Source organism: Phyllostomus hastatus, unplaced genomic scaffold (genome assembly GCF_019186645.2).
Source record: "Phyllostomus hastatus isolate PE091 unplaced genomic scaffold, TTU_PhHast_1.1 phas_scaffold_555, whole genome shotgun sequence".
Classification (NCBI taxonomy): domain Eukaryota; kingdom Metazoa; phylum Chordata; class Mammalia; order Chiroptera; family Phyllostomidae; genus Phyllostomus; species Phyllostomus hastatus.
In genome coordinates, this window is record NW_025334036.1 from 6,673,222 (window position 1) to 6,687,039 (window position 13,818).

At 42.9% G+C, this 13,818-nt stretch overlaps 1 protein-coding gene across 5 annotated transcripts in view; it reads left to right on the top strand.

The window, feature by feature from the left end:
* CHD2 (chromodomain helicase DNA binding protein 2) overlaps positions 1-13,818 on the top strand; it is an 85,203-nt gene that overhangs the window by 16,545 nt on the left and 54,840 nt on the right. For 4 of the 5 annotated variants that reach the window (XM_045824718.1, XM_045824720.1, XM_045824715.1 and 1 more), the window contains 5 exons: positions 873-1,104; positions 4,520-4,606; positions 6,222-6,283; positions 11,050-11,157; positions 13,111-13,251. In XM_045824718.1, coding sequence (XP_045680674.1) covers positions 873-1,104; positions 4,520-4,606; positions 6,222-6,283; positions 11,050-11,157; positions 13,111-13,251 — 630 coding nt within the window. The remainder of the gene's footprint in view (positions 1-872; positions 1,105-4,519; positions 4,607-6,221; positions 6,284-11,049; positions 11,158-13,110; positions 13,252-13,818) is intronic. The other variant, XM_045824719.1, reaches the window with a different exon arrangement.

Below are 13,818 nucleotides of genomic sequence, written 5' to 3' on the forward strand. Positions count from 1 at the left end.
TCCTGCTGGTTGGAACACCAGGAGGGTATATTGCCTTCTACTCCTCAAGGCTGGTGATCTCCCAATAGACTTCTGCTCCTGTTCTATGGCTTCTGCTGTCACCTGCTTAGGTTGCCTCCCTGGGAGGGGTACTGGGAATGAGGAAGGGGCAGGGATTGTGGTAGCCAGGAGCTGTCTGCACTGGATTAGGTGGCCTTCTCCTTAGAATCAGAGTGTTCTTTTTGTTTACTTTGTTCTGTTAGATCTTCCAGGTCTGGGACTCAACTGCAGGAGATTCCCAGGTAGCACCTCTGGGTTGGGGTTCATGTGTGTGTTTTTACGGAGCTGCCCAGACGAGTCTGATTAGCACCTATTATTGAGAACACTGGAAAACCACAGAGAGATTGCAGTCTTACTGTTTGGGGAACCCTGCCTTGCTTTCGTTGTGTTCTGTGTTGGGGTTTGTTTGTTTTGTTGTTTTGTCAAGGAGGAAGGGATGGTACTAAACAAGTAAACCTGGTGGATTCAGACAGATGGAACTGGTTTCAAATCCTCCCTGTGTCACCTGGGAGAGTTACTTAAGTACTCCTGAGCTTCAGATATTTTTTCATTGGAATAAAGCAGAAAATAATATTCCCCTTCCGAGTTTTTATAAGGGAGTGAATCTATATAAATTAGCTGGTACATGGCTTCATATAGGCACTCAGGAAATGGTAGCAAATAGGGGTGTTGAGATTAGTAGTAATGATATTTGCAATATAAGAATATAAAAGTAAATTTAGAAATTTTGATCGTATATTACTGAAATTAGTATCTACTGTTATTTTACTGCTTGGATTTTTTTAAAGCAGATTTATATGGCAGTTATTAAACTTTTTTTTTTTTTAATCAAGTCATTCGGCGTCCGAAGAAGCTTCAGGTTCGGACTCGGGCAGCCAGTCGGAGAGTGAGCAGGGCAGCGACCCGGGAAGCGGACATGGCAGCGAGTCAAACAGCAGTTCCGAGTCTTCCGAGAGCCAGTCGGAATCCGAGAGCGAGTCCGCGGGTTCCAAGTCCCAGCCAGTCCTTCCGGAAGCCAAAGAGAAGCCAGCCTCCAAGAAGGAGCGGATAGCTGATGTGAAGAAGGTACCGCTCCTTCGCCGTAACCGTGCACATTGCCTGCCGGCTGGGGCCAGCTGGCAGGCCTTTATTTCCCAAGGGAAACTCGTTAGGTGTCTTGATAGAGAAGACTGCAGCCACCTTTTCTAGGCACTGCTTTCTGCTCTACTAGCTGATCATCAGCTATAAAGGAAATAATTACGTAAACTGTGAAATTCTAGGGCAATGGACAAATTTATGTAGTTTCAGTTTTTAACATTTGAAAAAGGTGGTTAGATTGGAAAAAAAAAATCTACACCATACCTAAAAATACCGGAGCATCATTGACAGGTGACTGAAAAGCAGTTGTAAAGCAATGTGACAGGGTAATCACAATCCACAAATCAGGGCCCTTTTTGTTTTCTGAACAATGGAAGAGAAACACTTCTCACAGAGGAAGAGTTACCTGTACCTGGGCAGTGTAGGTAGTGTTCTTCGCTCAGCAGAGAAGAGTCTTCAAGCAAAGAATGTAAAGACGTAAATTGAGTCACACAGCACTTTGCTTTTGATGCTCGTACTTTAAGATGCATTTGTTTTGGGGAAAATTTAATGACTTGGTCTAATTAATCATAGGAATGCAGCTGATCTTTGAAAATATCATTTTGAGACACTTAGGTATTTTTAGTGATTCACATAAGAATACTGCCTTTAGAAATTTAAAAATAAAATAATGAAAATAAAAGCTTTATGCTAAATCAGTTTTTGTCCTTCTAAGATACCAGTTGCTGTTCCGCAGTTAGATTTTCGTAGTAGTACAAGTGATTTCAAGTTACCTGCAGGTACTGCAGAATAGCTTCAGAAACCTAAAATTAAGAAAATAAAATTGCCTTGAACTGGAGCAAAATTGGAATTAACCATGATGCTTCAGTTCTGTTCCCAGTGTACCCATTGCTAATGGCAAGTGACCCTTAGGAGATGGTGGGAGGTCAGGGAATGCTGGGGGCTGTGTTAACAGTGGGAAAGTGAAAGTTGTCCTTGCTAACTAACTTATCATCAGAGAAGTGACCATCGGACCCTCCAGTACTTGCCTTGTTCCTGCTGCTGTGTAGGGTGGGCCTTTCACAGGGGGCAGTTCAGGTGGTGACTGGATCCATTCAAAAAGACCTGCATGCGAGAGTGCCACTGAGAAATCTTGCTCTGAGAGTGTCATTAAATGCAGAGACTTACCTCCCAGGCTTGCAGTGGAAGGCTGCCCTGAGCCACCTTTAGGGCCTCACGCCTCAACTTGCTTTCCTGTGGACGTCTAGACCAGGCGCCCTCTTCCAAGGGCCACAGCACAGTTTTGATGCAGTGTAGGGACAAAAATGAGTCTGGATGTAACTCCTGCTGCGCACAGTTCTTTATTTGTACAGAGGAAAGGAGACCAGTGTGTGTCACGTTTACTGTCCAGCATTCTCAGCTGTTAACTGTAAGACCTTGCCTTTTATGAAGATAAAGGGGAACTAAGAAAGAAGAGATTCTATTGAACCGAATTTCAACCTAGAAATATAGCTTCAGGCAGAAATATTAAAATAATACTTTTAAAGTTAAGGTGATCAGTTCTAAAAAATTAATACACCTAACACATGGGTGGACACACCAGACAGAAAGATTGGATTGTGACTTTAATGATTGTTACTCTGAAAGGAGAGCTTCTAAAGAAGGTTCTTTGTTTTCTTCGTGCATGTTCCTTCCACACCATAGCTTTTTCATTGAAGAGTTGAATTAGATATCGTGAGCCCTCAAAAGGACTAAGATGGTTTCAGGATGTGTGAGTTAAAATATGTACTGTAATTAACGTCTCAGCAGTGGAGTCTGAATGCCTGATACTTTTAAATGGTAAGGCTAGTTGGGGCAGGGACAGTAAATGTCAGCCGCCACCCCCATTAGTGAGAGCCCCATCAGTACCTGTGTGGACTAATGTCCTATTCCAGCCGAGGTTCAGAGAGGGGTGGGGTGGGCGTTGGTGGACGGGACCGGAGTAGAGCTGTTCATTTCCTTCCTTCCTCTGCCGGGTTTGGCCCATGTTCTGCACTGCTGCCTCCTCAGCCTAGATTTCCCACCTCCTGGTTCTTCCTGACTCCCGTGGTTGGACCTTTTGTCTTCTGACTCTCAGAGGAGTCTGAGGCCATTATACAGTCTTCACCTTCAAAAACCAAAGACCCCGGGTTACATGATTAGCTCAGATTCTAGTTCTAAAATGCTTCTTCCTGGAACATCTCGCTTGTTTTTATGGAGCCTTTGTTTTTCTGTAGCTTGCTGAGGGTTTGTTTGTTTTTTGTTTTTTTTTTAAGTCACTTGATCAAGTGTTCCCTTGGCTTGATGACATTTTTTTTTTTTTTCCGGGTTGTGTTCCATCAAGTTTTTCTTTTGTGGGCCACTTGACACATATTTCATGAGCCTTAGCCAGTGGCACTCTCCTCCTGCCGTCACATATTTTTGTGACATAAGCTTTCGCTAGTGTTTTAATGATAAACCCCATTTCTAATTTTGGCTCTCAAGCAGCTCTTACACTTTTAACTCTGGTAAACACTTTCAAGTCGCTATTCCACAGTGCATTGGGATGCATTCTGCGTATGAGCAATTGATTTTATTAAAAGAATACAATGTACTTAGCTGTTGGAGCGTGGGATTGTGGGTAGACCCTGTAGAGGCTGAGGAAGGAGGGACCTTGAATGTTTGTACTATGCATTTGTTGGCGTGAGTCTTTGTATAAGATGGTGCTAAAATATATTGTGAGAAAAATTTTCTCTTCAACTAATTCCTCCTTTAAACTTTATTTTTTTGATCACTAGTCAGGATTTTTACTAAAAATAGTGCTTGGAGGCAAAGGGCTCCTGAACTGCTAAGAAACTAAAATCACGTGTGCTGGAAAAAGGTGGCAGTGAATTCTCATTCTGAGAATTTCTAATTTAAGTGTTAGAAATACCTAACTCATACGTACCTGGCATGTTACCCGTCCTGAGGAATTATATAAATGCCCTGATTCTTATTTAATCAGACTTGGTTGGGCCCAGCTTGTTTTTTGAGTGTCTTACATAGGTCAGTATGCAGTGAAAGTTGAAATGGAAAGCATGAGGGACTTAAACAGCAGGAAATACTTTGTCTTTAGTTAGAAGCAAGTGTTCTCTTGCCATTTTATTTATCTGTAAGTTTATGTATATTTAATGATGTGTAAGCAGTGTACCATATAGTTTAATAGCCATTAGTAATGCGGAGGCATTGGTAAACATTAATGTGGTCTAGGATGATATGTCTTATTCTTTTTAAAGATGGCTGCTTACTGTCTCATAAAACTAACAAAACAACCCTCTTGATATTCTGTTACCTGAATACTCTTAAATTAAAATACGTGTTCCAGCAATGAACATAGTAAATGGAGGACCAAGAAAAAAGATCCATGCATGGTCTGTTAATTTTACAGATGTGGGAAGAATATCCTGATGTTTACGGGGTGAGGCGGTCAAACCGAAGCCGACAAGAACCATCACGATTTAACATTAAGGAGGAGGTAAGGAAAAGAAAGGGTTTACAGGGATGTACTGAAACTCCTGGCCTTACCTCATCCTTTTCGACTCTGGTGTGTATGGCCATTAACAAGACTCAACTTCAGGATGGGAATTAAGTGGCTCTTTTAAAAAAAAGAAACTTCGCAGAAAGTGCATGTCACGTGCATGCCTCAGTGCAGTGCTGTGAGCATTGCACAGAACCAGCCTCCCTTTCTGTTTTCTTCCTCTCTGCATTTCTCACAGTGAGAAATTGACTATAGCAAGATGTTTACGTTTTGAAATGCCTAATTTCTAAATCTCCTAGATTTTTGTTCAATGAGTCACTTGCCTGGTAAACAAATATAACAGTGGAAGTAGTTTCAGGTTTATTTCTGAGAAAGGAAGGAGGGTTTGCTTGACATCAGTAATGTTTGTCATCTTCTTTAAATGCAGTTTAGTAGTTCATTTTCAGTGTGCACTGTAAAATGTTTCACTCTGATAAAATATTTACTCTGATCTAATTGTGAGACATTGGTGATTGTAGAAATTAGTATTGGGTTCTGTTGTTTTTGGAGATGCAGACCTTTTTCAGTTTGTGTGATATTTTTGTGGATTCTTAACCCTATACTAGCTTTATAGATTACATCTTAAAGAGATGCTTTTTTGTCTCTCGGTGAAATGTCCCTTCTCATTGCCCTTCTTAACTATATAACATCCTTCTGCTGAAAGCTAAATGTTAATAACCAAACGTTAGTGAATTGGGGGTGGGTTTTTACTTTAAAAATCTGTTTGACTGTAAATCTGCATTGCATTTATGGTATTTTATTTTGAGTGGCCTGAGCTGGTTTGCCTTAGCATTCTTTCTTCCGTAGCGTCTAGGACTAGGTTCCTGAGCCACACTTGTTATAACCAACCACGTAGTTGTGTAAATGTTTTTTTCTCTCACATATAAATGAACATGCTCTCTGTAGGGCACAAGACTGAGAGCAATAGGGAGGGGTAGTCTGCCGTTTTACTTGCTTTTGGAGAAAAAGAGCTGTTCAAAGATGTCTCTGACCGTGTACTTCCCTTGGCCAAGAGCTGCCAGCAGAGCCTGGTCGCTTCATGACTGAACATGCTCTTCAGTGAGTCTAAAATGAAGAAGATCAGTGGTCACCACCTCCAGTGCACGCTGGATGCGGCATTTTTGCATGGCATGGTAGATCTGCAGTACCTAGCATGGTTGCCCTAGACATGTGACTTTTTAGATGGATTAAAATCGACTAAAATGAAAAATTCCATTCCTTAGTCACCCTAACCACATTTCGGGGCCGCAGGAATGACATGTGACTGCGGGCTATGATATTTGAGACGGACAGCGCAGACGCAGAGCATTGCCGTCGCCCCAGAGCATTTCACTGCACTGTGCTCGTAGAGGAGTCAGGCTGAGAGAAGTGTTTCCTGGCATTAGTAATGACACAAATCAGCTTTCAAAGCAAAAGGAGAGGGAGCACCACCACACAGATGCTGAGGTTTCTCTGTCTGAAAGCTCCTGTTGAATGCCGTTGTACTAAGTAGACTGTTGAACCAGGGGTAGTGTTGACCGTAACAACTGTGAACTAAAGTCTGTACTCATTCTTTCCCCCTCACACACTGAAGGCCAGTAGCGGGTCTGAGAGTGGGAGCCCAAAGAGAAGAGGCCAGAGGCAGCTGAAAAAACAGTAAGTCTTTCCTGGGGGATACGACAAAACCTAGTAGTTTGTAACGTGTCAGTATTTCTGGGAATGCTTGGTTGTGCCTTCATCATACCCTGGGTCCCAGAGTCCATTTCCCTATCTTACTATCCTGGGTCGCTGTCCAGCCATCCTGGGTCACTGTCCAGCTTGCCCTGCTGTGGCAGCAGCACTCACAGCCCAAGATTCTCAGGTGTCCACATGTGTAAGTCAGCATTTCACATGTGCGTGGGCTCCTGCTTGGGGGCAGAACCCAGCTTACTCCATCTGGTTGGCCCCATTAGCCCAATTATTACTTTTTTTTTTTTTTTCATAAAAATGTACACAAATACCAAATATATATGTACTTAATATTCTATTCTAGTCAAACATGGAACAAATTTAGGTTTTCTGGTTTTCACTTCCACTTGTTTTTTGTGTTGGCAAAATTGTATTGGTTGGGGACACCCATTTTAATATGAAAATTCACCTTGTTTCCATGTAATTTTAATATTACAGTTGTAAGCCAGGACATTTTAATTCTTGGACTTTGAAATTCTTTTATAACATTATAATTCATTATTTTAACATTTATTTTAATAATTCTATTTATGGTGAAAATGGATTTAATTTTTTTTGAGAAATAGTTTTAAAAATCCCTTTTGGAGTAGTTGTGGGGATGCCTTTGAAAGTCTGAATTCTGTAGCCCATCTCCTCAGAAAAATGTGTAGCGTCATTTCAAAGAAGGAAGAAAGAAAGAAAAATGTGGACACTCAAAAAAACTTCACACACAGACTTAGGGGCTTCTCCTGGTAAACCGAGAGAAGTTCTCAGAGCCCTAGTGAGAGCCCCAGTTATATTCTCTGTTCTGAAATATTAGTAATCTTAAGTATTTGGCCTAAGGCAAAGTGATTGGAGTTTTCGAAATCTGTTTCCTCATTTCCAAAGTGGAGTACCGCCTATTCTGCTGACCTAACAGGAATATCAGAAAGTATGCTGAGTCTGGTCTTTAATGGTGGTGACCTGCTCCCAGAACACACAGTTTTTCTTTCTGTTCTAAATATTTAGAGTTGGAAAAATAATAGCTGTAGGCGAGCCTGCTCTTCTTGGTATCTTGAAAGGCTGTTTTTCTACCTCTGTTGCATGGCCTACTGAGGAGATGGTATTCTCAGCTTACCAGGCAGGCTAAGTGGCCTCTGGTAGCCTTGAGAAGTGCATGACTGTGCTCTTTCCTCCACCTCTTACTGCGTCCTGCTGGGCTTTCGACTGGGATCCGGGGGTGCTGCGCTTGAAATCCTCTGCTGCCCATCTTTATGGCCTCATCCAGGTGTGCAGAAGCCTGCACTTTCTCAGCCCTTGGCCATGTCATCGGGCTTTCCCTTTGGACCGGCTCCTGCATTTATTTTCCCTCTCCTGTCCATCCTCAGAGCTGTCCACGCTGGCAGCTTTCAGAGACCTTCATGGACCTCTCTTTCCCTAAAGTAGAACCCCTTTGTTCTTGTACAGGGGTGTGTGTCTTCTGTCACGCTGCTTCCGTGGCCTGAGGCTCCCTAGGAACTCACTGGTAGCTTGTGTGTTTGGGCACTGAGCTAGCCTTGCTTCCAGCCAGCCTCTGGGTAGCTGGACTTAGGGGAGCGCCTCTGCTGTGTGAGTTTAACTAGTAAGATTACTTGGAGGAGGTCCCATAGCCAGCTGCTGAGACTCAGGTTGGGAGGCAGGGAGCTAAAGGCACCCTCTGTGATTGGAGCAAGTGGGACCAAACCCAGCCTGTGCGCACGTGAGCTTGAGATGTGAGAGAGACTCACTCAAGGGAGGAGGGGGAATTTCACAATGTCATCACAGGGAAGTGGTGTTCTGAAACCCTGCAGACTACTGCAGATTTTAAAGATTTTTAGAAGGAGCAGTTTTTTTTAACTTTTTGGGGGGGGAATTCCAATTTTCTAAAAGTTGCAAGAATAGAAGCACGAAGAATGTGTGCTTTAACCAGCGTTACCATTGGTTATCATTTTTGCCCCATTTTCTTTATTGTGGCTGTTCATTTTATATATACCCACACATAGGATTTCTTCTGGCTAGTTGAAGACATACATGTATCCATCATGGGGCCTTTTTACCCTGAAACACCTAAGTGTGTGTATCCTGAGAATGAAGGAGATTCTCTTTCACACGCCCCGTGTGGTTTTGTCATAAGTAGATTCAGCACTGCTGACATACTTCTGTCCAGTTCATACTCCCGTGTCTGCCCGTGGACATGATGGCTTCCCTGGCATTTTTCCATCTCCACTACAGGAGCCAGTCTGGGGTCAGATACTCTCTCGGTTGTCAGGTCTCTTTCACCTAGAGCTTGTTCACGGGCTCTCATTGCTTTTACAACATGGACATTTTTGAAGAGTACAGCCTTCCAGGGGCCTACCTCCCCAAAGTCATAATGTGAATTAGCATTTTGAAAGCTGAAAGTACACGGCGTAATGTTCCTGCACCACATAGCTGCAGGGTTGGGAGGCAGTCTCCCGCCACTAACCGATCACTCTTCTCACCGCACGTACAAAGTAACGTGATATTGCTGACCTTTACTTTTTCCCCCGGTTTTGAAAATCAAAACAAAATTTAAAATAATTCAGTCAATGTCAAACACACACATATACAAAATGCATCAGGCCTCCGATTGTTGTTCAGATCCCCCCAGAATATGTAAGCCTGGCTGTAGTTTTCCTTGATTCTTTGGTTTTCAGGGTTGAGAATCTCAGGGCCAGAGCTTGGACACGTGGCCAAACCACTTGTTTTCACGGGGCTTTAGTTTCCTTCTCTAGGAGGAGGTGTTTGCTGAGTTTTTGTACATTCTCGTATGGGGAGGTTCTCAGTCCTCCTGTTGTCTGAAAGTCCATACATCCGCAGGGGAACTGGCAAGCTCCAGCCACAGCGTCCCTTCTCCCAGCGTCCCCACCCTGTTAGCCTCCTGAAGGGAAGACGTAGGCCCTCACTGAGGTTCTCAGTACCTGGCAGGGTTACATGTATCTCCACTAGTACTTAAGGGGAGGATCTTTCTCATCGGATCTACTGTCCCTTAGTATCAGTTGTTCGTGTTCTCTCAAGCTTGTCTCCTCCGCAGCTGACTGCGTGAGCCCCTCCTGCAGCACCGGCTGTGCGGGACTCGGTCCTGGGGCACTGCAGCTTTGTGTGCCAATCTCCCCGCTGCTGCAGACATCTTTCTGGCTTCCTTGCTGGCCATCACTTCTGTTTGGATTCTTTAGCAGATGCGTATTGTCTAGGCTCTGGGGAAAGAGAATAAGCTAGGTGCCCAGAGTGTCGTTAGGCATAAGGAGGTCATTGTTTTAGAGAGACTGAAGGATTAGGCAGTGCTAATAGGCCTTACTGTCTTAACTTGTGTGCGTCCCTAACACTTCCAAAAGCACCCTACCCGTCTGACGGATAGGCTGACAGGGCTCACTCTTTAATTATTTCTTCACTTAACAAGGGAGTATCTCTCTTTGCCTGCCTTTGACCTGCGCTCTGGTACAAAGATGAACAAACACGGCCCTGCCCACAGGGACTGAGCTGCTATTAGGGACATGGATGTGAAACAGGGTCACTAGAACCTAAGTAATGGACATAAAGTGTCTCACTGCCTTTTCATGGAAGACTTGAAAAAAACTTTTTTCCCTAAAGTCTCTACAAATTCAGGTGTAGGTTGCCAACCTACAGGCTCCTGCCTACAAGGTTCTCAGGCTCCCCAGAGCAGCCACCTTCCTGCAACAAGCTTCCACTATTACTTTGACCTGTTCTCCCATGAACAAGGTTGGTTTGACTTTGCAGGTCTGCAGTTCTGCAAACAGGTGTCTTTAGCATAACCGTTTACTACTCAAAGACCAAGAAACCCAGTGGTGATTGTTTTATTTGCAAAGAAACACCAAGATACTTGCCTTTTGTTTTATTTTATTTTATTTTTTTTAGATTTTATGCCCACTAGCTATTATATGTTCCTCCTTCCCCATAGATGAGAAATGCGCTCAGTCCCTGTGGCACCTTATTGGGTTTTCCAGCAAACTTCAAACACCAGGGGACTGAGACACCTGTAGGGTATGGCCCTTTCACACCTTCTGAGATCTCAAGGAGCAAAGGAACACCTTCCTAAAAACTACAAAAAACTACATCTTCAGCTCATAGATAATTGAGATGGTAGGTGGTAGGTTTATCATTAAAAAGTAATTTTAGGGATGATTTCCTCAAATGTATTCTGTTAAAATATCTAGTATGAGAGTTCTCAAAGAGGTCCCTAACTGTATCAGCATCATCTGTGAATTTGTTAAAATTAAAAATTTAGGCTTCACATTAGACCAACGGAATCAGAAACTGGTTGTGGCCTCAGAAATCTGTTTTAATAAGCCCTTTAGGTGGCTCTGATTGATGCTAAAATCTAAGAAGAACTGAGTGAGTATATGTTATAGCTCCAATCTGGTCACCGATAGTAATCAAAACAATATGAGATTTAGTGGCACTTTTTTCCAGAATAAATAGTTTAAAACATACATTCTTAGTTTCCATTTTCATTTATTTTGTTACAAGAGAGAAAAGAGGAATAGATATTACATAGTCCACGAAAGAACAGAACCAAAATGTCAATGGAGCTAGAAGAAATCTCTTTAGCATAAAACTAAAATATACACGTTCTGTCTTTTGGATAATTAAATCAACATTAGTGTTGTCAGATTCTTCAAGTAAATAACCTGGAAGAATTCTTTTGGAAAAAAAATCATTCTGCTTTGCTTTGATCACAGAGAAAAATGGAAACGGGAGCCCTCAGAAGATGAACAGGAACAAGGCACCAGTGCAGAGAGTGAACCAGAGCAAATAAAAGTGAAAGCCAGGAGGCCTGTGCCCAGAAGGTGCAGTGTTTGCTTGACCGTCTCTGCTTCTGGTGGAACCCAGTTTGCGTTAGGTGCAGACGGCGCAGTGCTAGCCGGGGAGCCTTGATTGGTGGAATGCAGTGTGTTATGGCCCTGGGTTCGGAATGTCTGTGGTTCACTTCTTGCCAGCCTGCATTGTTAGCAAGTGCCCGGATGACGGAGCTGCTTGTGTTGACTGTGGGGGTTTGCACGGTGTGTAGCTCAGAGTGACTTACTGTTTCTCACTCCATGGAGGATTCGGTCTGAGGGAAGAATGTATCTTCTAAAAAGCGCTCCCTGTGCGTTTGACCACTGTACAGGTTCTTTCTGAGGGAGCTAATTGTAAAGTTTAAAATGTGTGTTGCCTAGTTGAAAGCATACTTCCCTGTTTATTACCTTGTTCATATAGTCTGTGTAATATTAAACAGAGAATCTACTTGTGCAGGAAAGGAAGTAGGCCGAGGCAGCAGGGTACTGGTGATTTTTGATCAGAGGACAACATAAAGTGCTGGTGTTGGGGAAGGTGGGCAGGGGGTGGAGAGGCCCCAGGAGAGTTGACCCCCTTGCAGGAGGGTATAGGGTGCTGTTGGCGAGTGCTTGCCTTTGGGCCAGATCCCACTCACCACTCACTTTGTGCGGCGTGCCAGCTAAGCATTGCTTTTACAGGGAGACATTCACAGTGTGACTATTGGAAACAGTCAGTTTGAATCCCAATTAAATGCAATACTGCCTTTTCAGAAAGAATGATACTCTCATTAGTAGATATGTAACACACACAAGAAAAACTCATTATTTTATTTTGAGTTTTGTCACTATAAAACATGTGAACATTTATTTTCTCTCACTACATAAGTAGCTGTGTAGTAGCTTCAGTTTCGCCTTTTGTCTGGGAAAGCAGAAAATCTTGACCTTCTGGCTATTTACAGGAAGTGTCTGCCGACCCCTGGCTTAGGGCGTCATACCTGTCCCCCCACCCCCACCCCCAGGGGAATCAGCAGCTGAGTTTAGTCTCCTTCCACCTGGGTTTGAGCACTCGGGAATGGGTCAGCTCTTCAGTTCTGTCTTCCAGACGTTCCCCGTCATTTACTGAGCCCTTAACCTTGACTCCCCTGTGTAGCATTGGTTTGGTAGGTCTCACAGAAACAGATCGATGTGATTGGGAGTTTTTGTCTCCCTTTTCTTTGGTCACCTTTTTACCACTGATACTGTAGTAATTTGGGGATTTCATGTGTGAGCTCCCGCGTTATGGCCCCCGGTCCTGGCTGTGCACGGGCGTCACTGGAAGACTGTGTCCTCGGTCTGTTCATTGGTCTGTGGCAGGGCAGTCTCCCCGGTAGCCTTCCAGATACATTTTATGCATAAAAATATATGCGTAGTTATTTCTTATCCTTCCTCCCTTTATACAGGTTGTGCATCCCATGCTCCTTGTGTATTTTTCTTTCATTACCTTGGAAATCTTTCTATATCAGTACATGGAAACACTCCCTTCATTTTCTTTTTTTATGGCTCCATAGTATCCTATTTATTGAACTAGTTCCCAGTTGATGAACACTTAAGAGTTTTTCTAATCTTTTGTTATTGCAAACAATACTCCAGCGCATACTTTTAATATGCCTGTACTGGTGTGTATCTGTACGATCAGTCCCCAGAAGTGAAATTTGTGTATGTGTATGTCAGGTGACCCCGAGGAGCAGTGGGGAACCATTGCCTGAGAACCCACTCTATCTCTAATCAATGACTGAAGACTGTTAGCACGAGAATCACTTTCATGTTGAAAATGCAGATTTCTAGTGAATTAGAATCTCAGAGAATGGGACCCAGGAATATAATTTCTAACTTTGCCCTGATTAATCCTACATGTGAACCCCTGATCTGGGAAATACAATTATGCAGATTTGAAGTAAACAAATGATAGTAAAAGTGGCCATTTTTTTTTTTCTCTTCTCATTTTAGAACAGTGCCGAAACCTCGTGTTAAAAAGCAACCTAAAGCTCAGCGTGGAAAGAAAAAAAAACAAGAGTCTTCTGATGATGATGATGATGACGATGAAGCTCCAAAAAGGCAGACTCGTCGCAGAGCGGCTAAAAATGTTAGGTAGGTTACACCCCAAAAGGTTTTCGGTAGTGTGAGGGCGATAGTTTACTTGGCTTGCACTTGGTTTGAAGCCCAGGATTGTGCATCTGTTAAGCAAAAATAATTACCTATGTCCTGCATAGGCGTTTGGAAATCTGCTCTGTGTTCTTGCAGAAGAGGGGTGTTGGCCAACGGGAATGTGGAAAGAGTAGCAATGGCTCATTGCAGGCCTTCATTCCTGTAAACAGAGCTGCTTTAAGTTCATGTTCTGTCGAGGTATCTTCATTTCATCACATCCTTTTTTTAGGAAAGATGTTTGGGTTGTTTTCTTGCTTCTGATTTGCTCTGGGGATCAGATAAATTTTTCTGAAGTTCAGCTTATATATAGTATTTGGGTATAATAATTTTATCAAGCTTACTAATAGGGTATGAAGCATTAACAGAAATTGAAATAAAGGAATAGATTCATGCAAACAGTATTTTATGTTACATGAATTAAAGGGCATTTAATTTTTATTTAGAAAATATGCAGTTTTCTTAATCCACTTAGCGGTGTTGAAACTGAGTTCTGGAGATATTAGTACCCTG